The sequence below is a fragment of the Octodon degus genome, unplaced genomic scaffold, assembly GCF_000260255.1.
Source record: "Octodon degus isolate 3935 unplaced genomic scaffold, OctDeg1.0 scaffold00045, whole genome shotgun sequence".
NCBI classification, from domain to species: domain Eukaryota; kingdom Metazoa; phylum Chordata; class Mammalia; order Rodentia; family Octodontidae; genus Octodon; species Octodon degus.
In genome coordinates, this window is record NW_004524621.1 from 3,810,496 (window position 1) to 3,836,358 (window position 25,863).

Consider the following 25,863-nt stretch of genomic DNA (forward strand, 5'->3'; position numbering starts at 1 on the left):
GACTGGACGAGCAGACAAAGAAAGGCATGCAGCTGCTCGGGAAGTTCCACCAGAAGGAGCCAAGGGTGGAGGTGGGAAAAAGAGAGGACACCAAGCATCCAGTGTTACATGAAACACAAATGGGTGCAGCCCATTTATTTATTGATTGATTGATTGATTGATTGATTGATTTACAGAACTGGGGCTTGAACTCAGACCCTTGCACTTGCCAGGGAAGCGCTTATTCTACTGAGCCATCTCCCCCGGCCCTAACAGCCCATTTATTGAGATGAAGTTTGAAAGATTTGGCTTAAAACCCAACCCATCTACTTTCTCTGAAACCCAGGGGTCACTGAGCTGTAGGACTCTCCCTGGGCTTACTGAACACTCACAGCACTGAGTCACCCTTGCTCAGCAGCAGGCACTGAATGATGTCGGGACAGGGCGTGGCTCAGCAAGGACTAGAGCATCTTCCCACTGCCCGCTGGTGCCTGGCATGGCACTGGCCCATGGCAGATGCCCTAGGTGCCTGTGGTGTGAATTGAACAATGAACAGCCGGTCACCTTTCAATGTCACCTTCAATTTATTCATTTGCTCCAAATCTGTTATCCACACATATCACATTTTGTCATTCATACTTTGAGAATATCTAGTAAATCCAAATGCCCTTTTCCCAAATAGTCTGTCTGAGTGACAGTTAACTACATGCAACAGAACAAATACTATGAATTAAAAACTAACATCCTGTTGAGATTCTAAGTTCATCAAGGGACAATGCTACACTTTAAGGTATTAGCTCTCTAATCAATTTTAATTAGCTTCAAATAAAGTAAAAAGCAGTATCTCTTAGTACGGTGCAATGGGGAAAAAATTCCAGACTCAAACAGTTATATCTAGATCCATTTCCTTGTTCAGTCATTCACGACCTTAAGTATGAGGTTCATTTTCCCCAGAGATATGAAAACCTGGCTGTGAACATGCTTGAAGATAAGAAGGTTGTACCTATATATCACAGCACTTTCACTTATTAGAAAAATTTTTATATAGGTCCTTTGTGCTTCTGTCCTTGATGTTGCTGTTGTTTAAATAAAAACAAGCTAGCAACACAGAGTAAAACAATGACTTGGTCACACTGACCTTTCTGCATCAATCCTTTCCTGTAGACCATGGTACCTTTGGACATTTTAGTTACATGGTCAATTGATTCTTTGTTTTTATACGGCTCCTAGAAATAACATTAGCAATGATGGCTTTACAAGGCAGGCTTATTTGTAAGAGAGCTTCACAGCCATTGTCAAATAGCCTTATAAAACATGAAATATTGCATAACTGATGAGTGTGTTGCGTGCTGGCTGTCAGTGAGCGCAGCACTGGAGGGTGAGGGTCTGATGACAGTGCAGGTGGCTTGGGTGAGAGGAGCTGCGTTTGTGCTGGCCCGAAGGATCCAGGATGCCCCAGCACTCTACCTCCGTCTCCAACAGCCCTGCCCTCTTCCTGGTGGGTGCTGCTGGTCTGGAACCTACTGGGCAGTGGCCTCCTGAGGACAGATGGAGACCACTGCCATCCTTCTTGGGTTCTTCTGAGTGTCAGAACAAAGCACTGCACGAATTGACTACTGTTAATGCTTCATGAGTTGAGATCTGAGCTTGATTCGCAGTTACCTGTGTGGAAAAGGTCCCCTGGGTCAGTTTGCTCAGGAGAGAGAAGCTGTCGTTAAGGTTCGTATCTAGAGGTACAGCACCCTCGAGGCCTCATGTGCTCAGAGATGGGCTGTGAGAGGTGACTGGATCAGTGGGTGCGATACTCATCAGTGATTGGTGCTGAAGGTGATGTTGGGAGGTGGAGCCTGCAAGGGTGCATCTGCCTCCTGCGCCTCCTTTCCCATCTATTGTGCCCTGGGCAGCTCTCCTCCACCAGGCCCTCTGCCACACTGCCCTGCCTTAGAGCCAGCTGACCATGGACTGAACCCTCCACAGACTGTGAGCCAAAAAAATTCCTGCTGTAACTTGTGGGAGTCAGCTATTTTTTCCAGCAACAAGCGAAACAACTGAGACAGGCACAGAATGGGCACTCCATGCCCACTGGACTCCAGTAAGTGTAGAGGGAAAATAGTCTTTAAAAAGTACATCTGTGCTGAACAGGTACATTTTTATGGTTGTTGTTGTTCACTGTCCTGAAACAATGCAGAGCAACAAAGATTCACCCAGAATTTCCACTGCACTCTTTGTCACGAGTCATTTGAGTAAAGTGCAAAGCAGAGGTGTGTGGGCTACGTGTAGCATGGGCTATGTATGGCGTGGGCTACATGTGAATGCTGCCCCCTGGAGTAGGCAGCATCAGGGACCTTGCCCTCAAGAGTACATGACAGACACAAAAGCACTTGAGTGTTTAAATCATTTGTGTCAGGGCAAGCAAGCAGTCACCCCAGGGACAGCACAGTGTCTGAGACAGGAGATTTCAGGATCTGACCAGGAACTCCAGGATCATTCACACTCAAGGCTGATCTGCGGGCCATTGGTGTCCCTTGGGGAATCAGGGTTCACACTTTCAGGGGGAGGATGCCTCTCCTGTTGGGGACATGCAACGATGGACAGACTTGTCCTTTGCCAAACTGCCCTGCCAACCCTGGGTGATAACGAGCCTGGCAGCAGACCTCCCGTTCACCCACCTTCATGGCTGGGACTTCTATCCAGAGAAGGCCTCGTAGCCAAAGCTATCCGGCTGCATCCTGAAGTTGTACTTCCCGGTGGTTTTCTGGTAGCGTAGGATGAGAAGAGTCACAGCCCCTGCCACCACAGCCAAGGTGGCGCCTGTGATGAGGACCACGTAGCTGGTGGACAGGTGTGGCTTTACACTCAGAAGCGTATCTTCAGACCCACCTGAGGGGTGACAGAGGCAGTGAGCTGCACAGCCCTGTGTCCTAACTCCAACCCAGGGCTTCCCACTCTGGGTAAGACATCCTCGAGACATCTATATGCGAGTACAGGGCTTGGTTCCTGCAGGTGAGGACCTGTACTCTTTCTTATCCAGCCTGACCGGGCCTCCCTGGAAATTTAAGAAAATTAGAAGAAGAAAGTGTTTTGTCCAGGAACAAAGCCAGCTATGGCCTGAGGCCCCCACAACTCTAGAGATTCTGCACGTGGGTATGGGCGAGCACCTGTGCCTGTTTTATTCACTTCCCAAATGATTTGGTTGAGAACCAGCCACTGGGAAACACTGGCCATGCTGTGCCCTCACGTCCTTGTGGGCAGCCAGACACAGGGTGTAGCCACCTAAGCAGCTCAGAGAACGGGCCGAGTGTCAGTGAGGCAGAGCAAGAAAACACTGATAAAAGAAAACTAGCCAAGACCAGCTCCACAGCAAGAGGAGACCAAAACAGCAGTGGCTTAAAGCAAAGAGACATTTGTTTCCAACATAGAAATTGGGGTAGAGCCCAGCTCTGGACCATGGTATCCTTGGACCCAGCCCCTGGCGGTCACCCATGCCCTGGGGTGCTCAGGGTGCCCAATGGTTGTGGAACACCTGCTCTGACACTGGGCTGAAGAACAGGGAGCATGGGAGGAATGAGGGGTCAGGGAGAGCTCCAGGTGGCCAGAAGGGGGTGCCCTCAAGTGGCCACACCACCCCAATGTTCTCACTGGCCAGAACTGATAGCCTGGGCTGCACTGGGTTGCCCTGTGGGTTGGGAATCCGTTATTACCTCTGGAAGCTGAAGCCCAAGGATTTTAAAAGGAGAGGAGACAGAAACAAGGGAATGTCTAGAAATCTCTTAGCACCCAAAGCACACAAATCCCCCAAACCATTTTTTTTAAAACATCAGAGAGATTACATTAAAAAGAACATGGGAGGTAATTGGTTGATGGAAATTTTGCACCCAGATAAAACAGAAATTCCTTCTTCTGCATCTTCTAAGTGAAACAGCTTTTCAGCATGCATGCACCCTTGGGCATTCACCCACTTGCACACACACAGAATGCAACCCCTGTGCACAGCCCTGGCTGCCCCTCTGCATGCCCATGTGTGTTGTTACTTGGGAACTGAAGCATCTCTGGTCATGTGGCTCCGCTGTAGACTTCCAGGTGCTCAACCTTGCCTGGCTTTCAGCCCGAGCTTGCCCTCAGCAGCACAGGGACCATATCAGACCCACTTTCTGGGCTGGCCAGGATAAATTCTATGCCATATCAGGAGCTCAGCACTCTACTAGATGATCCTGGCTGTCACACTATGTTTCTGTTCTTTCTACTATCATGAGTCTTTTAGGGAAACCTCAGACTCCACGTTTCAAAGCAATTGCTTGGTTTGCACATGTGAACGGACTCTCTTTTCTGCCTGAACCACAGATGTGGACTCACCTGCCGCACGAAGGAGAGGCCCCCAGGAGATCTCCAGCACCTTGGAGCCTTCGGTGCTTCTCAAAAACCGAAAATCATTGCAGTTCTGTGGGTTGGTTTGGAAGGAGGGACATTTGAAGCTGGTTGCCCAACTTGTAGGGGGATGAGCTCACTGTTGGGGTGGTATCCAGTTGGGTCAGGCTGTTCTGTGCTCAGGTGTCATGATGGGGGAGGAGCATGGGGCACCTGGGCGGCATAGCGAGGGAGTGGCACACCGAATGTGTGATGGCTGCTGGCCCTTTATTCCCTGCCTGGAGACCATGTCTCAGCCACGGCTTTTCCGAAGACCACTGTGGCCACATGCAACTCCTGTTGCTTCTGCCTTACAAAAAGGCCCCCCACCTCTGTGGCACTGCCCACTATGTCCTTGTGATGGGCTGCCATGGTTCCTTCAGAGAGATGTTCCATCCTAACCCCATAGCTGTAGTTGTGCTTATACTTGGGAAGGTAACCAAGTTAGGCAAGCCCACTTGGGTAGGCTCTAATCCTGTGTGGCTAAGGTCCTTGTAAAAAGGGGAATCTGGACCCAAAGAGACTGGTGTATACAGAGAGAAGGTGATGTGAAGGCACAGAGGAAACATCTCCAAGCCAGGATGGAGCTGGGAGAGGCTGAGGCCCAGTCTTGGAAGGAAACGGCACACCAGCAGGTTGACCTTGGAGTCTCCAATCTGTGAGCCAGTCTCTGCAGCTGCTGCCCAGTCTGTATCACAGCAGCCCTAGATCTAATACAGCACTTGACCTGTGCCATGGTCAGATTGACGGAGCCCAGTGGAGCTCTCCAACTGGTCCCTGCCTTGGTGACCAGGCACACGGTCACCTTGTACACTTGCCTCGGCACACAGAGCAGTTTTTAAACCTTTAAACACAGATGTCTGGGGAGAAAAGACTGCAAAATGGCAAACTTTCCCATGGCCATTGCACATGCATGGAGCACAGGGAGGGGAAAGCTATCATCCAGGCTATTTACTGATGGTCCCTTAATGTTGGTAGAATGACAGGAAGCTAAAATATCCAGGCATCCTGTCAGTGACTGTCGGGAGCCGCTTCATAGTAGGTGACCAGGCAGTGACTGCAGCCTCACAAACACTAGGCCCAGGCCCTGGCAAGTTGGAAATGCCCACCAGCTCTCCAGGCTTCACCCAGCCGCCTCCTGCCCAGCAACACTTCTGGTGCCAAGTTTGTCTGGCCCTGGTTTTTAGGGACAGCAACTTCCTCTCGCCCAGGGAGCGCTGACACTCACAATTTTGCACGTAGTGCCGGGGGATTCCATGCAGACCCGCAGCTTGCAGTGCAGGTAGACGATGGAGTTGTTGATGAAGGAGAAGATTCTCAGCTTAAACTGAGCCTTGCTGGAGTCACCATTCTGGATCACGCTGGTGTAGGTGTTGGGGACCGGGCAGCTGCGGGAGGAAACATGGCAATCAGGGCCCCAGGTCCAAGACCCTGTCATGGTGCCAGGGGACTGCCAGCCCAGCCCCCACCAAGCCCACCTGTTGTTGATGAACCCAAAGGTGACAGGGTCCCAGGCATCACTGGAGGGTGTTGCCCAGCATTCTGTTAGCACCACCTTGAGGCTGCTCTTCTGCCCGTCCAGCCCCACTTGGATCTTGATGTCGTCATTGGCAGACACACTGTAATTCTGAGGTATGGGAGAATCTCCGATAAACAACTGCATTTCTGTGACAAACTTTCCAGCACCATGTAGGTCTTCTGTGACGGTGTAAACCCTGCGGAGGAGTGGCGGTCAGAGGGTTCATTTCTGCAGACCTCAGGTCCCAGTCAGTCCTCCCTCTGAAAGCAACTCCCAAGGAGCATGGAAATCAGCGAGGACCCCTCTGATGAGAGCACTGGGCACTGCTTGCAAAGCAGAGCTGGCTACTGTACTGTACCTAGGGGAGCTGAGTGGAGAGGGCGCTGGGCCTCATCCTAAACAAGTCTGGGACAAAACTTAGAGAAGCTAGGGGCTACTCTTTAAGTTTTCATCGTGTCCATTTGTATGGACTCCAAGGATGGTCTGCCTGAGCCCTGAAGGCCCACCCCCACACAAAGGCGCCCAGCTGTGGAGGGCAGGAGCATCATCTCCCTACTCACCCCCACTTTGGGGTGTAGCCCAGGGATGTCAGCAGGTCGTTCCGGAAGACACAGCGAATGGGGCTCTGGATCGTCCGGTGGTGGATGACGCCATCTGGGAACCTGTCATTCCTCAGGACCGTCTTCACCACAGTACTGGTCTTGTTCTGGGCACAGGTGGAGCACTGAGTGAGCTGTGGGCAAAGGCTCCAGCTTGGGGGCCTTTGCACAAGCTCAGCCTCCAGTGTTAATGGCAACCCTGATACCACTGCCTCGTGCACAGCCAGTGACAGCATGCATTGTGGCTTTTGCAGAAGTCACCTGCTGTGGGTGGGAAGGAGGCAGAGTGTGCCAAGCACAGGGCCCCTCTCCACCCTGCAAATGACTCTCAGGCTATCCACTTTGAGCTGATGGCTCCTGCAGGCCCTGGGCCCGGACCACACACAGTGTCACATTTCCTTTCCTCTCTGCTGCCCTAAACTCTTCTGGGCTCGTTGTTGGAGCAGGTGTCTGCTGGCTCAGGGAACGGGGAGCACAGAGCTGGCCCACAGGCCTCTGTGTGCAGCCTTCCACACTGTCCTGTGGGGGCACAGGCTCCTGGGGAGCAGCCCAGTGTACATGGGCAGTACCTTAACATAGCAAGGGGGCACCTGCCTTTTAGCTCTTAAAATAATTCAGTACTGTGCATTTTGAACCCAGTCTCTTCACACTGAGCTACATAACCAGCCATTTTTTATTTTTTATTTTGAGACAGGGCTCAAACTTGGGATGTTACTGCCTCAGCCTCCCACGGTGCTGGGATGACAGGTGTGCTCCCCAGGCCCCCCTGCTTTTAGCACCCTAGCATATGTTCTACAAACCCCAGGCTGCAGCAGCTCTGGCCCAAGAACCCAGCAGCAGCTGGTCACAGCTAGATATGGCTCACATGCTGGCCTGGGGGTTGGGAACCGGAGCTCATAGGCCTATGGAACAGTGACCTGCCTGGGGCCTTGGGGCTCCAAAGTACCTGGGGACAAAGCCCAGGCCTCCACATCCCTGTGCATGGCCAGGACTGTTACCTCTTGTCTTGAACCCTTCAGCCCGGCTCCTGGTACAGCCTCTGCCCTCAGTGTCCCTGAAAGTGGATCCTGTGCCCACCAGTGGGTACAGCCCCTGCCAGGACCCCACAGACTACCTGATGCTCATAGTCACCCACACGTGCACTCATTAACAAGACATTCACACACCTAGACTCACACATACATTTATACCCACATATGGAAAATCATATATACACACTCACACTAAAGGCAATTTCACACTCATTCATGTTAACTCATACACATATTTGCACACGTTCATATATACACATACTTTCATATTCTCACTCACACACTCAGCTGTACACTCACTACCTGCAGCTACGTAATACATGCATTTACTCATTCATGCTTACACTCCTGCATGCATTTGCACATATACAGTGCATCTTATGCTCACATGTGTACATCTGTAGACACAGATTTGCACATTCACACAATGCCCCCTTGAAGTCACACTCACAAATGCACTCAGACCCCTGCAGGAACATACACAGGCACTGCACACTTGTGCACACTCACACACACTCTCACAAGCACTCCTGTGTCCCACACCCACAGATCTCACTGGTCTGCCTCTGAAGGCTCCTCTGAGGCTCATATGCCACAGGCTGGGCAACCTGGGAGACCCCTGAGACCAGGAGGGAAAATGTACCTCTCTTTCCAGCTGGGTGTGGTGGCACACACTTCATTCCAGCACTTGGGAGGCAGGGCCAAGTGGATCGCTGAGAGTTCCAACCAGCTTGGACTGCATAGTGAGACACTGTCTCAAAAAAACTTCTTAGGACTGGCCAGATAGATCAGCAGACTAAAGCACCTGCTTAGGCAGGCATAGGGACCACAGTTAGATCCCTGGCATGCCATGCCAGCTCCGCCCCCAGGGCACGCTGAGACTGGGTGTAGTGGCACGACCTGTAATCCCAGTGCTTGGGAGGCTCCAATCTGTGTAGTGAGACCCTGTAGACCCTGTACTAAATCCATAAAAACACCCTTCTTACCTTAAGCTGATTTAGCTCAGATATTTTGTTACAGTGAAGGAAAGCTAGCACACACACACTTTCATGTACATGATACACATACCTATACCTGCACCACACATTCGCATACACACACATAAGCACACATGTGTTCTGATATGGGGACTCACACTCACTTCCACGCATGCTTGTGCACCATGGCAGTCCCATGGGAGTCCTGGAATTCCTGCTCTTCCCACACATTTTTCATTCTTCCCTTGCAAGCTGACTCTGGCCACCTCAGGGCATTTTCCCAGAACTCTGGAGGACTGGGGGCTGGCAACTCCCTCCTGACCCAGGCTGCAGGCTGAGAACTTGGGGCTACTTGATACCCTTGGCTGGGTACCTGCTTGGTATCTGAGGTTTGGCTGGTTCCCCTGGTTCCCTGGTTCCCCTGGTTCCCCTGTGGCTCATGACCACTGCACCTGGGAGTGTGCCCCGTGTCCCGCCTTACACTCTGCACAAGGGTCCCGCACTCGCCCCAGCCAGCTGCCAGGAGCACGTGGGAGCCATTGCTGAGGCTGGCATTGCAGGAGGGCTGCCCTAGATACAGGGAAGACTCGGGGATGGCCTCTTGCTGCAGGAAGCGCTTCTGGATGGCGATGCCCACTCGCTCGATCTCGCAAAGCACCCTGACTGCACCAGTCAGATTCAGCCGCGGTGGCGGGCCCTGGGGCTCAGGACGGGTGCCCAGCAGGAGGGTGGTCGAGGTTCCTGTGAGGGCTGAGTGCTGCTCTGGGCTGGAGGCTGGAGTGGAGCTCTCAGGAGAGCCATCTGAGGGTAGAGGCAACAGAGGCACGAATGAGCGTCTGTGCTGGACCCATGTTGTTCCCACGGCAGCTACATCGCAGCTGAGCCACACACATGTGCCTGCTGCACCTGCCCGGCTGCCCTGCCTGGGGCAGACCCATGCTCAGAGGCTCATCTTTAACATGGGCCCCCAGCTGGAGCCTTATGCTGCAGCCTTGCCCAGAAAATCCTGGGCTCCATCCTGTGTGGTGCCACGCATCACCCCACCCCCTTCCTGCCTCTGCTGCTCCTGCTCCAGGCAGTCCACTTCAGCTCTCTCCATCTTCTCCCAAAGACTCCCCAAGTCAGCCTGCTCAGGCTGCCCATCCTCACCAGCTGTGTTCTCACCCAAACTCCTGGCATGCCCTGCACACCATGCCACCCTCGAGACCAGCTCCAAGTCGGGCGTGGTGGTACACTCCTATCATCCCAGCACTCGGGAGGCTGAGGCAGGAAGACTCACCATGTGTTTGAGGCCAGCCTGGGCCACAGAGGGAGTTTAAAGGCAGGCCTGGATTACAGAGTGAGAGCCTATCTCAACAGCAATAACAAAAATATGACTAGCTCCAAGACACCCCCTCCAGGATTAGGAGACTTACCTGCACAGGCTCTTCCAGAATATTCCACTTGGGAGTCAGGGGCTCTGCCCTCACAGCTGCAGGTGAAAGAGCCCAGAGTGTTGCGGCAGGAGGTCCCTGGCACACAGTCATCCTCTTTCTTTTCACACTCATCATAATCTATGAGGCATTAGGGAACAGAATAAGAGGTGTCCCGGGGCTGTGGCGACAGGAGCTGCCCTGGCCTGGCCCACACCCATGAGCACACCACCTCCAGGGAGGCCCTGCCGAACCCTCTGCTGGAGTGCGGCTCTTGCAGGGTCTGCAGGGAGGAGCTGGCCTGGGGCAGGACTCAGCACCGCAGGCCCTTCTGCCCACTTCTAGTCCTGATGTCCTTCCAGGCTACTTAGGAGGCCCTGGGTCTCATCCCTCATACCAATCAGTTATCAATCATTGATCAACCAGACTCCTCTGGAACTAAGCACACTGCTTCTTTCCTTACTGTCTTAGGAGTCCCTTCTATCTCAATCAACATCTTTTTCCAGAATCTACACTCGCCCATGCTATGGCCATCACCCAAGGTGTTTCCTACCCCAGCACTCTTGGTTATTTCCAGTTCTTTTGCTTTAAAAGTGGTAATGCAGAAGATAAATATCTTTGCACATGCTGGCATCCAGAGCAAGGCCTGCTTCTCAGGATGAAGTCCCAGAAGCTGTCTCCCAATGCCGCTGGGGGTGGACACTCGCCATGTCTGAACATCGATGGCTGAGCTGGTTCCAGGGAAGCTGAGCAGACTCTACTCCAGCGGCAGACCCTGAGCGCCTGCCCTCCACGCTCACGGGACGGAGCCATTTCCCCCAAAAGACTTTTACTTCAAAAGATCCCGTTATTGTATGGGGAATGTCTTTGCTGGTCCCATCTTTGTGGCAATCTGTTTTTCTCTTCTGTGTATCAACTTCTTGAATGTTTTGTGCACTTATGAGGTTCTCAGTATTTATCATCTATTTGTGTGATCATTGTATGAATTTAGGATAGTCATCAGTTTTTTGAAAGTAGTTTTTTGCTTTATAAAAGGTGGCTTTATTTTGCTTGACATTAAAAACTTGGGATTTTTTTGTTTTGTTTTTTTTTTGTTTTTTTTTTTTTTTTTTTTGGTACCAGGGATCAAACTCAGGACCTTGCACTTGCCAGGCAAGCACTTATTCCACTGAGCTATCTCCCCAGCCCCAAAACTTGTTTTGTATTTGTTTGTTTTGTTTTTGAGACATGGCCTTGAGCTCCTTCAACTCACAGCCATCCTGCCTCAGCTTCCCCAGTGCCAGGAGTACAGGCATGCACCACCACAACCAGCAAACATTTATATTTTTGTGTAGTCAAGTATTTTGGCCTTTTCCTTTGAAAATCTGATTATCCTCAGGAAATTGTTCTCATTCCCAAACTTAGAAAATTTTACCTTGCAATTTTAAAAGTTTTAATTTTATGTATATCATTGTAAGTCTTATCATTTATTTTCAAGTACAAGGGTGATCAAAACTAAACATTTATTACAGTACATTCTTACATTAATTGCCTTCAAAAATCTTCCCCTTTGTCTTGAGCACTCATCCCACTGCCCTGACCACTTTCTGCAGCAGCTCTGGAGTCCTCTTTCCTGAGTGTTTTTCTGAGATGTGATTGAAAATACAGTGACTGCTGCTGCCGGTGCCACCAACAGAAAGGCTGTTCATAAAAACAGCACTACGTCCTCATCCATTTATTCACTGAATCTGGCCCTATCTGGCTTCCAGCTCTTCTCCAAAGTGAAAATGACCATTAAAGGAGATGTTTTGAATCCATTCAGGACATTGAGACAACCAGGTAAAAAGTTATACTTTTGGGGGGGGGTATTAGCAATTGAACTCAGGGCCTTATACATGCCTGGAAGGTGCTTATGCCAGTGAGCTATCTTCCCAGCAAAATGTAAGTAAAGATGCTCAGAAAAGAGGCTTCAGAGTTGCTGCAGAAAGTGGCAAAGGATGATGGGATGTGTGCATCTGAAGCAAAGAGGAGGATTTGTGGGGGGATTCATGGCAATGTGTCTTTTACTGTAATAATTTTTTAAATATAAAAATGAACCACATTGCTCAACCACACTTTGTACAATAGAGGAAAAGAATCTGAGTCACCCTTTTCTCCCTTTCTTTTCTTAGAGGGAGAAAAGAGAGGGACTTGCTGCTTAGAGGGACAAATCTGCCTCAGCCACTGCATCAGGACAGGGAAGGGACAGATCAGCCCCAAATGGTGGCAGTGACCCTGAGAATCTTTGCCGATTCGGCTGAAGATGCTTCAATTCTTAAACCTTAGATACAATCATGGTACAATAAGAGAGACATGGGGCATCCCATAAAATCTGCATCTTCCAGGGAATTCCAAGAAAATCCTGGAAGGGACCCAAGAGCCCAAAGGTCACAGCAGGGCTCTTGCCCAGAAATCAGGGGAGGTCACTGACACCCCACCTCTGCCTACCCCATATGAAAGTGTCGCTCCTGACCACCTCCAGCTGAGACATGTTCCCCAGGGCATCAAGGAATGTGGCTGACACCTCCTTGACATCCACGGCCACCGTTATCAGCAGATCAAACTCCACCACAATGCTGCCATTGCTGATGCAAGTGACGTTCATTCTGATCCCACCAGTGTCCATGTGCTGACGCAGGCTGGCCGGCAGGGACTTTCGCACCTTGGAGAGACACAGGACATGGGCCACTGGTGCTGAGGGTTCTACCCTGGAGCAGGGCTGCCTCATGGCACGGTCAAAGCTGCAGGTTGGCTCCAGGCCCCTTTCCCATCTGCTCAGGCCCCAGCCCAGCACCCATGTCTGTGACGCAGAGAAGGTCCGTGTCCTGCAGCACAGGAAGGTGTGGGGAGACAGCTGTGGGCTGAGCATGGGTCCATCATGTGGGGGTTCACAGTGGCAGCTGACTCTGAGCCTCCCAGGGCAGGGCCTGGGCAGCAAGACCACCCCTTCTTCATGTTTCCTGATACTGCAGAGCACTTCTCATTGCATTCCTCCTTCCTGTCCCCGAGCTGCCTCCACAGGCATACCTGCAGCTCCCTGTTAGGGCAGGCAGTGCCTCCTCTGCCCACTCTTAGATTCTGTCACCTTGAATAGCATCACACGCCATACACTGTATTCCCCTATCCCAGTTCCCCATGACCTCAATGCCCCAAGATGCATGGCCTCGCAGTGGGCTGTCATGGCCCACGCAGTGTGAATGTGCTAGAGAGTACAGTTCCTCTAGGGACGGATCTCAGTGAGATTAGGGCCTCAAGTGGCTCAGGACCCAGGCTCATGGGGCCATGCCCCACTCCCTGCCGCCCAAGTGAGCAAACTCATTGTCACCCAACAGAGGCTCACCCGAGCCTTCGGTTGGCTCTGTCAGAGAGTTATTGTTATTGCCCTCGGCCTTTCTCCTCCTCCCCTCCGCCACACAGATGCACGGGGGTCTTGGATTAATGCCACCATTTCAAAGCTCCAGTCTCACCACCACGAACAGATGCTAAGACAGGTACCACATTAACCCACATCTCTCAACTCGCCTCTCCACATCCCATCCAGGCAGGGACTTGCACGATTCTCTGCTATGCTGAGATTCTAGACACAAAACGTAATGCTTTCCCAAATGGGCAATGGAGGATAAGCTAAAAGAAGAAAGATTAGTCCAAAAGCTTGAGATGGAGACAGGAGCCCTTCACCTCACTGCTGGGAGCAGTGCCTGAAGTCAGGGGCAGCTGCCATTTGCCTCGAGGAGGCAGCAGTGTGCACCATCAACCACATCACCATTGCCTCTGGCAGACTGGCACCAGCAGCAGTTGGGGATCCCAGAATAAACATGGCAGACCCTGGATCCCAGGAGCCACTGCCACTGGCTGGGCCATTTTACCAGGAGCCAGTCCGGTGGGTTCCCCTGGAAACCATCGCGCGCCCAGCTCTGTGGATGCCCCCTCACATTATCACTCCTGCCACGAGATGGCGCTGTGGAAACCCTCTCCGTTCTAGGTTTCAAAACTCAAACTCCCAGAGTGAGGAAAAACGGAAACGTGAGAGTCCAACTACAAAAATAAGATCAGGGGCTTGTGGGTTAGCTCAGTTGTCTAAAATGCATGCTTGAGAAAACTCGGGCAGGCTCAGGGGACAGCGGTTCGATCCCCAGCATCACATGCTGCACGAGACCTGCCCTTAAGGCAGCTGAGTCAGCCCCCCCCCCCAAAAAAAACCCTTCTCAAGCTAAAAAAAAAAAAAAAAAGATCATTCAGTTGTAGCCACTGCATTCTTTATGCCTTAAAAAAAATGCCTACCCTCCCACAAAGATAGCAATGCTGCTGCCCCTACTAGACTGTAGAATGCCAGAGAGACAACCATTAGGAAGGAGGACAAGGACAGAGGGAAAGGGGCTTTTTAGAAGGTGAGGGATCCTAGCAGCATGCTTCATAATAGACAAAAAGGGATGCAACCCAGATCAATGAATGCATGGACAGAAAAATGTGACCTACCCGCACCGTGGGCTGTCGCTCAGCCCTAGGAAGGGTCAAGGCCGGCATGTGCCACACTGAGAAGCCTGGAAAACTCATGCCAGGTGAAAGAAGCCAGACCTCACCATCGCACAGTGCACAGCTCCGTCACTGCACAAATCCGGCAGATCCACGGAGAGGAAGCAGAGGGGCGCTGCCCCGACATGGGTGGGGTGGGGGTGGGGGGACAGGGCTTATGACTTGTGATGGGCTTGGGATTCCGCTCTGAGGTGATGAAAACAATCTGGGGTTAGGTGATGGTGACTGCCGCATGATTCTGTCGACAGACGATGAGCCCTGAATTACACTAGGAAATATGACATTCTCCCCACTCGGGCATCTTCTCAAAGGAATGAAAAACATCCTACCACAGTGACAGATGCACACCCTGTGTAGCAGCACAATAGCAGCGCAGTCACCACCACCTACCCCCAGATTCCTGTAGGATTCTTGTTTCTTTGGATATGTTATGGTCTCTGTTGCTGCTAGAATCACAGTCTATTTTGAATAAAAAAATAAAAAAATAAAAAAAAGAATTCCCAGAATAGGAAAATTTATGAAGATAGAGTAGCTCAGGGCCTGGATTCAGGGCAGAGGGGCTGGGAGACAAGAGCTAAGGAGCACAGTGTCTTGTTTGGGGATAACAGAAATGATCTCAGTTCCATCATGGTTGTGGCTGTGTGGTTCTGCTGGTGCAATACATTGACTGACTCTTAAAGTTTGTACATTGTTTCAATAAAGCTATTATTTTTCAAAATATGAATTTTGTGGTACTTGCCACAAACCTCAGTTTTTAAAGTTTTTTTAAGCAGGAGAGGGGATTTCTGCAGCACATAGTAGGATCCCACAGTGGACAGAGGACAGTGTGACTGGGGGCTTGTGTGGCAGCTCCACTCTTAGGCTCAAGGCTTAGACCCAGCCTCCTTCAGAACCCAGGAGCCCAAGAGCCCCAGGGTCCTACTCTAGGTTGGATGAGTCTACAACTTGCTGCCCTCCATCCTTCATCTCCCCAAAGGAGGAGGGATGCCTGCCACCTCACCGTCCTGGAGAACAGGTCCAGGAATCCTCGGTACTCCTCACTGCTGGTGTTGCGGAAGGACTTGGAGTATCTCACGTTCACGATCCTGACTTTGCCACGGAGCTTCTGGGCCACTGCAGGGTGGAGAAAAGACGCATTGGGAACACCACCACCTTGTCACTTTGGTTTCACAGCCACAGGTCCACTCTGGCAAGAAGAACATGCAGGGCTGACCTGCACTCTTGAAAAGGTTGGCACTGGTGCCTGGTGCAGCTAAGGGGCAGAGCATTTTGTTTGAAGAGAGCAAAAACGATCTCAGGACAGGCCTAACACAGGGCAGATACTTCTGGAGGCTGCAGAGCCAGCCTTCAACTGTCCCCCACATGCCCTGTGTCCTGAGGGGCTATGACCTGTGCCTGGGTGATGGGCCAGGACACTGTTGGGGTGAAAGGAGCCCATGAAATAACTATACAGGGCCACAATGTGAAGCAGCTGTCCTGGCCTGGCTGGGACACAGGGCCCACACCAGGATGGCTGTCGGGCTGGGCTGCACGGCTTCCCTTCCATCACCAGGTCTCCAGGACCCCTGTCTGCTCTGACACCTTGTGTAACCACTGGGTCTGCACCCCAGCAGGGCTTCTGAGGGACACAGGGTCTGTGCATGGCCTCAGAACAGGAGCACCTGACTTCTGTCTTCCCTCCCTCTGTCTTTCTTAGGGCATTTTGCGGAGCAGCTGCTCCACGCCAGGGGTGTTGGGCAGTAGGGTGGAAAGTTAAGGGTCTCTTCTAGGTGACTCAGAATTGGTTCCCCAAGAACTTCTTACTCAGTCTTAACCTGAACCACAAAACAACCCCACAGTACAACCCACTCCCTACCCCGAGACCACTGCTACCAATATCTCCTAATATATATGGATCACCCGCTGCACCAGACACAAGGTGGGTCACTCGTTTAAGAACAAAGCCTGTGACAATCACTAATGAAGAGGAAAGAGGGATGATCTCAACCTGGTTGTTTTTGCTTTGGCTTTTGTGGTATGAAGATTAAACCCAGAGCCATTACGTTTGGCTACATCCTAGCCTATATCTCATTTTCATTTTGAGGCAGAGTCTTTCTAAATTGCCCAGATCAGGCTGGCATTTACAATTCTCCTGCCTCAGTTTCCCCAAGCTCTGGGATCACACCACACCTGGCTTTCCTATATGTGGTCATTGCTGAGGACGAGCTCCAGCTCTGAACCTTGCTTGAGCCCCTCCCTCTGTGCTGTGGCTCTGGTAGATGCCCTGCCCATGTCTGGTGGAAGACCAAGCGTCCCAGAGTGGAGAGGGCCTGAGGAATGCACATAGTGCCAGTGTTGGACCACAAACCCACAAGGGCCCAGACGGGTAGCCTCTGTCCTGAGACAAAGCAACCCTCTACCCTGGGCCGGCCCAACACCAGCTCCTGCGAGGAGTCCTGAGTCCTGCTGTCCTACACTACAGGGGCGAAGGAGCCAGAGAAACAGAAGCCCAGCAGTGTCTCACCCCACCACCCCCAGATCTCCACCACCACCTCCTCCTGATAGCAGTGGGATCCACCTTCCTAGAGGCCCCACCTGTTCTCACTTTCAGCCGTGTCCTTGCACCCTCTTTTCCGCATGCTTTGGCTGTGATCTCCACCAGGTACAAAACTCCAGGTTCCAGCTCTGACAGCTCTGCGCTGAGCTCCTGGGTCTCAAGGCCCACAGCAGGGCTCTGTGGAGCAGTGGCCGTGAGATAAAAAGTGGGGTGCAGGGTGATGTCTGCCACCCACGCCAGATGGAAGCTGGTGCTGGTCATGTTGGAGACTGTGACCTTTCTGATGGGGACAGGGACTGGGAAGTGAAATGAAAATGCTGAAGTTAGAATGAACCCAGCCATTCTGAGGGAAGAAACAGTTCAAAGACACCACAGCAGAGACAGGAGGCAGGACAGGCCTAATGACTACAGCCAGGGAAGGGTCTGGGAGCACCCTGTCAGGAGCTGACCAGTCACTACCCTAGGCAAGTGTACAGCAAGGGATAAAAGGCAGTAGACAAAGTGACATGGTATATGAGGGTCCAGGAAGTCTATGGCCAAGACCCTAACCTCTCTGAACTGGCCACTGTTTATTGGGTACATAGAATATCAGGGGGCACACAGGGAAGTGCAGGGACTAACTGAAGCAAAAGGCAGAAAAGTAAGCAAGGCCTTGTGAAGATGGAACAAAGAGTAAGTCTTTGCTCAGTGAGAGATCTGTTTTATCCCGAAGGTGGCAGCTATTGCCCTGGAGTTCTGAGGGAGAATCAGTATTCTCAGCAGAGGTGTTATCTTGCCCTCAGAGTTGGCACAGTGTCACAGGCCACTGCAGGCCTCTGCCGTGACCATCGGCATGGAGAGCTCTGTTTCTGCACATCAGCCGCTTGTTCCTCAGGCAAGATACTTAGGTGTGGACATTAATCTCATAGGCTAATGTGAAAGTCAGTTGATTAATTCTGCAGACTGCTCAGCACCTCCTCAGAGTAGTCTCCATCAGCGGCCCTCACCATCACACACAACTGTGCCAAGTGCCTGTCCTAGCTTCATGGGACAGCACCCTGTCCTGTGGTGACCACTCACTACCCCTAGCTTGGCTCAGTTTTTGAGGAGGGCCACCTGGCCCTGAAGACCTAGAACACTAAAGCTCTTCTTCAGGATCTGGGTGGTTTCCCAACCAAGCTCTCTGCTCCTCGTGCAGTGGAAATCACAGAGGACAACATGAGGGCAGGACTGGCCTGCAAGCCGCTCGGCCATGAGGCAACCCACGTGTGGCTGGACAGTGAGAGGGAGCTGCTCTGTGAGCACAGTGGGGACACTATGGGCAATGAGGCTGGCACCATAGAGCTCCTGCTGCTCACCTCCTGGGGCATCCTCAGGGCTTGGAGCAGTCTAAAAGCCTCTGTGTACAAGATGGACCTGATGGGGCTGCAGTACAACTATGCAGGGACAAATGGGCTGGGTACAAGACAGGGTACAGGACAGGATAGGAAAACCAGGGTGCAGACTTGTGGGTGGTAGGGCAGTAGCAGGGATATAGGATGACTGAGGTACTAGACACATGGGTGCTTCAGTACCCTCAGAACACATACACCCCAATGTCTCCTCCCCCTGACTTCTTCTCCACTGGCTAAAAAGCAGGACCCTTAAGGAGTAGCAGGACAGATTGGAGACAGAGTCTCTACTGAAGGAGACCAGATGCCTGCTCGGCACAGAGTCTCCTCAGCTACACAAAGGGATAGGGCCCTCTTCATGTTTCAGGCTGGCCTGGGACACACCAGCTCTGTGGATTTGGTCATGTGGGCCCTGCAAGCCCCAAGTTCTCTTCAGGATCTCGACCCCTGGGGTCACTCACCACAGGTAGAAGTCTCTGGCATTACAGAGGTGGGGACTGAAAGGGAGTCCCGGAAGGGGGAAGGTGCAGGGTCCTCGAGCCGTAGTGCTGTGGACTGCAGAGCCATCCCCTCTGTGGGGTGGCTGGGGTGCCACTCAACATGGCCTGCGGGACCATTGGTGGGGGTCGGCAAGGTGGGTGGCTCCATGGTGATGTTTCCCAGGAGCTGCCCTGGGGAGTGTAATGGGCTGCCTGTGGTCCCATGGGAGAATCCAGGCCTTGGCCTGGGAGTGGAAGATGAGAAGGCTGGGCTGGCCACTCCTGGGCCAGGGTCCACAGTGGGCCTCTCTTCCTCCCGGCCAGGCCCTGTGCTGTTTCTGTCCTGTCCAAATGTGCCACCAGACTCTCTCTTGGGCAAGGGCCCTGGGGTTGGGACCTGGGCTCCTGTTGTGGTGACTCCTGGATTCCTGGAGCTGAGTGACAAGGTGGGGAACTCTGGGACAAGGGCTGTGGTTCCTGTGCTGAGGGCCAGGGCCGTGACCCCCGTCGCTGCAGACCGATGATGTCCAGTAGGGCTCACCACGTCACCTGCAAGACACATCCACGCTGGGCCCCAGCAGCGACTGGGAAGATGGCCCAGCCTCTCCCCAGCAAGACAATTTGGAGGGGAGGGAAACCCTGTCTTCCACAGGAGCACCCTGTCCTGCCTCAGACCCCAGGAGGACACAGGCTGATGCACTGGTGTTGAATAAGGCCACATCTGCTCCTCCGAATTCCCATAGCAGGCAGAGGCAGAGGGACTTTCTCATTTGATTAAGGGGAAGCTGAGACCCCAGAGCTGGGAGCTGGCTGGGGGCTGCACACCCTGGCCGGAAGGCAGGAAGGGCTTGGTCCTCCCACCATCAGAACCAAGGCTCTGGGAAAATGGCATGAAGCTCCCCACATCTGCACTCTAGTATGTGGGAGTCAGTGCTAATTTCCCTCACTAGCATGCTGGACATTCAGTGAATTTTAAAAAGAAAAGAAGAAGAACCAAGTGCAGGAACATTGGAAGCTGGAAGGTGCTTCTAGGTGTTGAAGAGCAGGATCTCCCCATCCCCCAGCAATCTTCCTGGTCCTTCCCGCCAGTCCTGGGATGGGAGCAGGGGCCAAGCGACTATCCCATCCATGCCTGCTCCTGGGCCAGACATGGCCAATCAATCACAGTACCTGAAGTCTACAGGGGACTTCTTTTGGCTTCGGCACTTAGGAAGTTGCTGATCAGAAGTAGACCCCCAAAAGACCTGGAGCAGGGATGTGTCAGGACTGGGGCACTAGGGCCCTCTCTCAAGACCTAATTTGAGTTTACCTAGGCTTTCATCCCTTGTTGAGCTCCAGGCCACCTAGCCTCTGGGGGTGCCTGTGCCCTTCATAAACATCATTGAAATTAAATTTACAACTGCACTGGAGTAGAGATGAAGAGATGCTGGCTGGACTCATTCTGCTTTTAGCTTGATCATCAGTGTTTCAAAAGACAACTAAGACATTCCCGTGGGCCCTTGCACTGTTGTGAGCCCACAGCACTGTCCCTGCTGGAGAAAGCACCTGCCCTAGCCCAGACCCAGAGTGGGACAGGGGACACGAACCCTCACAGGCACGGCCAGGCCGGGCGGGGTTGGCATCCCTGACTGTGCGGCACTGGCAGGTGTACGAGCCCTCGAGGTTGACGCAGCGAGCGGTGGGAGAGCAGTCATGCTCCGAGCTATGGGCACATTCGTCCCGGTCTGTGGGGAAACAGCAGACAGTGGTGAGAAGGTGGCTGGCTGCTTGGGAAATAGGAGGGTGCAGGCGAGGCATGGACAAAGAACATAGACTGCTGTCCTGGGAGGGGGGGGACCCTGCATGACTGCATGACACTCATGTGCCAACCAGCATGAGTACGAGGCCCACACCAAGAGGTCCTGAAGCTTGCCCTTGACTAGGCTTCCCGCTGACCACAGTTCTGCTGACACCCACAGCACTGGCTTGTTTAGGGGTGAGCATTGTTTAGGGAGGATGCTGGCTCCTTGGGCTGGGGCATGTTCCTTTTTATCTTCTTTCTCTCCCTCTCTCTTTTTCTTTCTTTTTCCTCCTCCTCTTCCTTCTCTTTCTTTCTTTCTTTCTTTCTTTCTTTCTTTCTTTCTTTCTTTCTTTCTTTCTTTCTTTCTTTTTTTTTCTTTCTGGTACCAGGAGTTAAACTCAGGGCCTTGTGCTTGCCAGGTAGGCACTTATGCCACTGAGCTATCTTCCTGAGCTGGCCTTTTTCTTTTTCTTTCTTTCTTTCCATCCTGAGGATTGAATCCAGGGCCCTTGCACTAAGATTCATCCCCAATTCCTTTTTACTATTTCTTTTGAGACAAGGTCTCACTAAATCACTAAGCTCCCCCATCTGGGCTTGAACTTGGGATCCTCCTGCCTCAGCACCCCCAGAGTTCTGGGTGTTAAAGGTGTGGCCATTTGACGTGACTTGTTCCTCTTACTTATTCTCTCTCCCTCTGATGTGGTGACATTCCCTACTATTGTGTTTCAGCTAACAGACAGTAAAACATCTGAACCAGGGGTTCCAGAGAAGCCTCCCATGGCCATCTGTGTCATTTCAGAGCATCCAGGCCTCTGAACAGAGTCACCTTGGCTGGGGTCTAGCCAGGCAGGTTGCATGTGGTTCCTTCAGGGTGCCAGGAGGGAGCTGAGCCTGCAGCAGGTAGAGGTACCCGGGAAAGCACACCCAGCCTGGTGGGCCAGGCAACACCCAGCTGGCTGGATTTGAGCCAAGATAGGGCCTGTTCTGTTCTGTTTCAGGGGACGCTCAGCAGCATGTGAGCTGTGGCTGCGTCGCTCTGACTCGTGCTGTGTACACACACTGCTGCCTCGGGACACTTGGCACACTTCTTCCTAAGGCACTGCCTGACTTCCTCCTGCAGGCATCTTTGTGTAGGGCCAGGCAGGCACCCCCAGCGTGGACCTAAGCACAGCTCACAAGCAGGCACAGAACAAGGCGAGACAGGCTTCTTTCATTCTGCACTAAAGCCAAGGCCCGGCTCCCTCCCTGGCTGCAAGGCAGTGTGGGTGGGAGGTGCATGCAGGGGGTTGCCAGGCACCTTCGCACCTTGACAGGCACCCAGACAGCTCTAGGGTGAACAGAACAGTCCACGTCCAGTACAGCTGGGCATGCTGAATGAGGGACTACAGGCAAGAGCAACATCCAGGGTTCTGGCCCTCCAGCCAAAGCCCACAATGCAGGTGCTGTACGAGTGGTGGGCTACCTTCTTCCCTGAGGCCCCCAGTGAGCAGGGTGTTCCAGCTGAGCATGTCCAGGAGTGACTCCAAAGTGCAGACACAGGAACAGCCAGCACACACTGAGCACAGAGTGATCCTGCTCATGCCTGGGCCCCTGCTGGGAATGTGGGATTGGGGAGCAGGGGAGTGTCCCATGCTCAGGGGTGGAGATGGAGGTGAACCCTCTGTTGCATGGAGGGAGGCTTCACTCTGCTGTCTCTGTCTCCTTACATCTCTCCAGGCCTGTCTGTCTCTGATGCTCTCTGCCTCTCTCTATGCCTCTTTGTCTGCCCCTTTCTTAGGCAGATAGACTTCTGTGTCTATCTCTGTCTAAGTCTCTCCCTTGGAGGTGCTCTTTGTTTCTCTGTCTCTCTGTACCTCCTGCATCTACAGCAAGGTGACAGGAAATGAACTGAGATGCCATGAAGGCCAATCAAGTACCCCGCCACACGCACTCCACAGGCACCGAAGATGCTGGGGCCCCAGCCACAGGAACGGGAGCCCTGCATTGATCCCACCTGAACCCCAGTCCCTTTTTACTCAGGAATAAGTCCCCTGCCAGGACCCCCAAGTCTTTCCTAGAACAAAGGGTGGGATGCAGTTCCAGGGGCTTGCATTTCCTTTAAGGCATTTGCCTTTAGAGGAAGGAGAACCCGACTCCAAGCTGCCTCGATGATCTAAGCTGGAGGGGCTCAGGGGTGGTACAGCAGGAGGAGGGGACATGCACCTTGCACTCGTGTCCCCTGGGGGTCGATCTCGAACATGGTACTGGCACGCAGAAGCTGGAGCACCGGGGCCAGCGTGGAGACACCCACTGGGAACTCAGGGTCTCGGACAGTGACTCGGAGTGTCGCCACAAGGCTTCCTGCCTGAAGAGCCACAAGCTCCAGCCTCAGCTTCCCCTTTCTATGCAGGTCCGAAGCGGCTCTTGAGAAGGAGTTCTCAGCCTGGCCAGAAAGAGACCACAGTCACTCAGATGGGACAGCAGCAGCGTCTTCCAGGGTGTGAGACCCCATCTTCCTGGAGAACTCACAGCGACTGCTACAATCCATCTCATAGCCATGGGCAGCAGACAGAGCACTCTATCAAAACTAGCAAGAGGGGGAACTTGTGCATGGGGGTGAGGCAGAGATTAGGAACTGAGTGGTGGAGAGGGACCACCAAGGAATGGTCCTGGAGCTACTTGGAGCTGCCCCTCCACACTAGGCTAGATTCCCCCAGAAAGCATGCAGACAGACCCTGGCACTTGGGTCCCTGCAAAAACCAGGGAATGCACATTGGAAAAGCCAATTTCCATGTTGCTGGCTGTGGGAGGCAGCCCCATGCAGGTTCCTTACATGACACTTAGCCTGCATCTGGAAGGCTTTCTAAGGCTATGCATAATGAACAGCCTGGGGGGGGGGGACCAGGATGGCAGCTTCCACCAGAATGAAGGGCAGCCCCACTTCTTGTCCAAGATAACAAATGCAGAGGCCCCTTCTGGGCCCAGGTTCTGGTGGGCTTGCCTGTAGCCTGATTCAGGCCTCTTAACTAACTGCACCAGAAGAGGGGGTCTGAGTATCCCCATGCAATGAGGGGTTGACTCTCCTGATCCACAAGTAGCCATGATATTGCCTCTCCTTGGGGAGCAGCTGGCCTGTGTGCATTGTTCTGGCTCAGAGCACCGGGGAATGGCACCAGCACCAGATCTGCACAGATCTGTACCAGATCACTGCATCTGCCAATACCTCGCTCAGCAGCTGTCCAGAGAAGTTCCGGTACTCCTCGCTGCTGTGGTTGAGCAGCTGCTCTGTCAGATTGCGGTTGGTGATCCTTATGATGACTTCAAACACCCGGGCATCTGAAGCAGACAGGAGCACATGTTAGGGGTGACCCTGAGGTCACAAGTCACTTGATGTCCTAGGGAATGACTCCATGAGCCTTTGTTTAGCATGCTCGAGGCCCTGGTCTCCATCTCCCACACCACAAATTAAGTAAGTAAGTAGTCACAAGTTCTCCCACCAATGATTTCCATAAAATCTATTATTTGATATAGAAATTTTAAAAAATACACTGTGAGGCTTAACTTGATGTAGACACATTGGGGAAATCCTCCTGAGGACTTCCATCAACTCACACAGTCACAGCCAGGCCCAGGCAGGAGGACACACCAGAACTCAAACACACATGGGGGTGCAAAGACCCCCAAGTCTTCTTTTCTGAGGGAATGCTGCACCCCTTTCCCCTGAGCCCAGCTACTAGGCCCATCCAGGTCCTTGTCTTTGGCTCCCCAAAGGCTACAACATGGGGAGGGGACTGGACCCAATTTGGCAAAACTGGCTGAGGAGACTGGTCACCTGCTAGGGATGTGGCTTTTTCTAAGACTCCAGATGGGTCAGGGAAACAGGGTCACTTTCATCCTGGCGTAAAGCCAGCCCACACAGAGGATGCTCGCTAGGCCTAGGGGTGCAGCCCACTTTGTCTCCTTGTTTCTCTGACCATGAGCAGCCTGACCCTACTTGGTCTAGTGGCCAAGGGTCCAGTATAGAGTCCATTACCTGTGCCCACTGTGTGTACAGTCAGTACTGTTGGACCCAAGAGAGAACTTCTAGAATACCCAGCAAATATACCTGAACCCATAGACAGTCCCAATCCTGTCCTTTCCCATGTACACATCTGTGGCAACACTTATGAACTAGACAGAGGAGGCGATGAACATAACTGATAATAAAATAGAAGAATCATAACAATATACTGTAATAAAAGTTACTTAAATCTTGAGACCTAGCAAAGGATTAATATCTAGACTAATATAAAAAAATCTCAAAAAAAATCAGACCACTCCAAAGTAAGAGACTCAATATAAAATGAGCAGATAAAGAAAGTACAAATGACCAATAAATACAGGAAGCAATGCTCAACATCGCTGGCTGTTACAGTATTACAAATTAAAACAACAATAAGGTTCTATCTTACCCAAAAAAGCATGGCCATTATCAAGAAATCAGGCCAAGGATGTAGCTTAGCAGCACAAACACCTGCCTGGCAAGTGCAAGGTCCTGAGTTCAATTCCCAGTACAAAAAAAAAAAAAAAAAAAAAAGGAGAAAAATAGATACTAACAAATGCTGGCAAGACTGTAGGGAGAAATGGACCTTTCATACTGTTGGCAGGAATGTGAACTGGTATAACTACTACAGAGATGAGTATGGAGAGCCTCGAAAAACTAAAACCAGAAATTCCACTTGAGCTAGTTACTTGCCTCCTAGGTATCTTCCTGCAAAGAGCTAAAGACATCACATTACAGTGATCCATGCGCACCCAAGTTTCTAGCAGCACAGCTCATAATAGCCAAATCTTGGACATGGCCTAGATATCCATCAGCAGATAATGGAGAAAAATAGAACATGGCATTTGCACACCGTGGAGCACTGGTCTGCCATATAGAACGATAAACTTGAGTCATTTGAAGGAAAACAGAGGCACCTTCAGTCACAGTGCTAAGTGAAATACATCAGCATGCATGCTTAAATCTTGTGTGATTTCTCCTACAGGAAAAACTCAAATTACAAATAAAGAATGAAATAAAAGATAGATCATAGATGATAGAGAGATGGATCTCTCTCAGATGGGTAGGGGACCAAGAGATGGAGGGAGACTTAGGGACGGAAGGGGAGGGATGAAGACAGGAACCGGGATGTGTGGTATCATTTACCAACTCCACATGAGGAATACAGATAAACACTGGCAAAATTTGTTTTAGAAACAAAACTT

General features: G+C 51.9%; 1 protein-coding gene across 1 annotated transcript in view; it reads right to left on the reverse strand.

Moving 5' to 3' along the window:
• Positions 1 to 490: 490 nt before the first annotated feature.
• The window catches only part of Umodl1 (uromodulin like 1), a 48,899-nt gene continuing 23,526 nt past the window's right edge, over positions 491 to 25,863 (reverse strand). The window contains exons 8-22 of the mRNA XM_023716072.1: positions 23,840 to 23,952; positions 22,840 to 23,059; positions 20,444 to 20,581; positions 18,840 to 19,406; positions 17,047 to 17,304; positions 15,473 to 15,585; positions 12,388 to 12,601; positions 9,925 to 10,062; positions 8,991 to 9,310; positions 6,463 to 6,608; positions 5,862 to 6,098; positions 5,612 to 5,771; positions 4,333 to 4,417; positions 2,649 to 2,859; positions 491 to 1,641 (exon numbers count right to left, since the gene is read on the reverse strand). Coding sequence (XP_023571840.1) covers positions 2,666 to 2,859; positions 4,333 to 4,417; positions 5,612 to 5,771; positions 5,862 to 6,098; positions 6,463 to 6,608; positions 8,991 to 9,310; positions 9,925 to 10,062; positions 12,388 to 12,601; positions 15,473 to 15,585; positions 17,047 to 17,304; positions 18,840 to 19,406; positions 20,444 to 20,581; positions 22,840 to 23,059; positions 23,840 to 23,952 — 2,903 coding nt within the window. The 3' untranslated portion in view covers positions 491 to 1,641; positions 2,649 to 2,665. The remainder of the gene's footprint in view (positions 1,642 to 2,648; positions 2,860 to 4,332; positions 4,418 to 5,611; positions 5,772 to 5,861; positions 6,099 to 6,462; positions 6,609 to 8,990; positions 9,311 to 9,924; positions 10,063 to 12,387; positions 12,602 to 15,472; positions 15,586 to 17,046; positions 17,305 to 18,839; positions 19,407 to 20,443; positions 20,582 to 22,839; positions 23,060 to 23,839; positions 23,953 to 25,863) is intronic.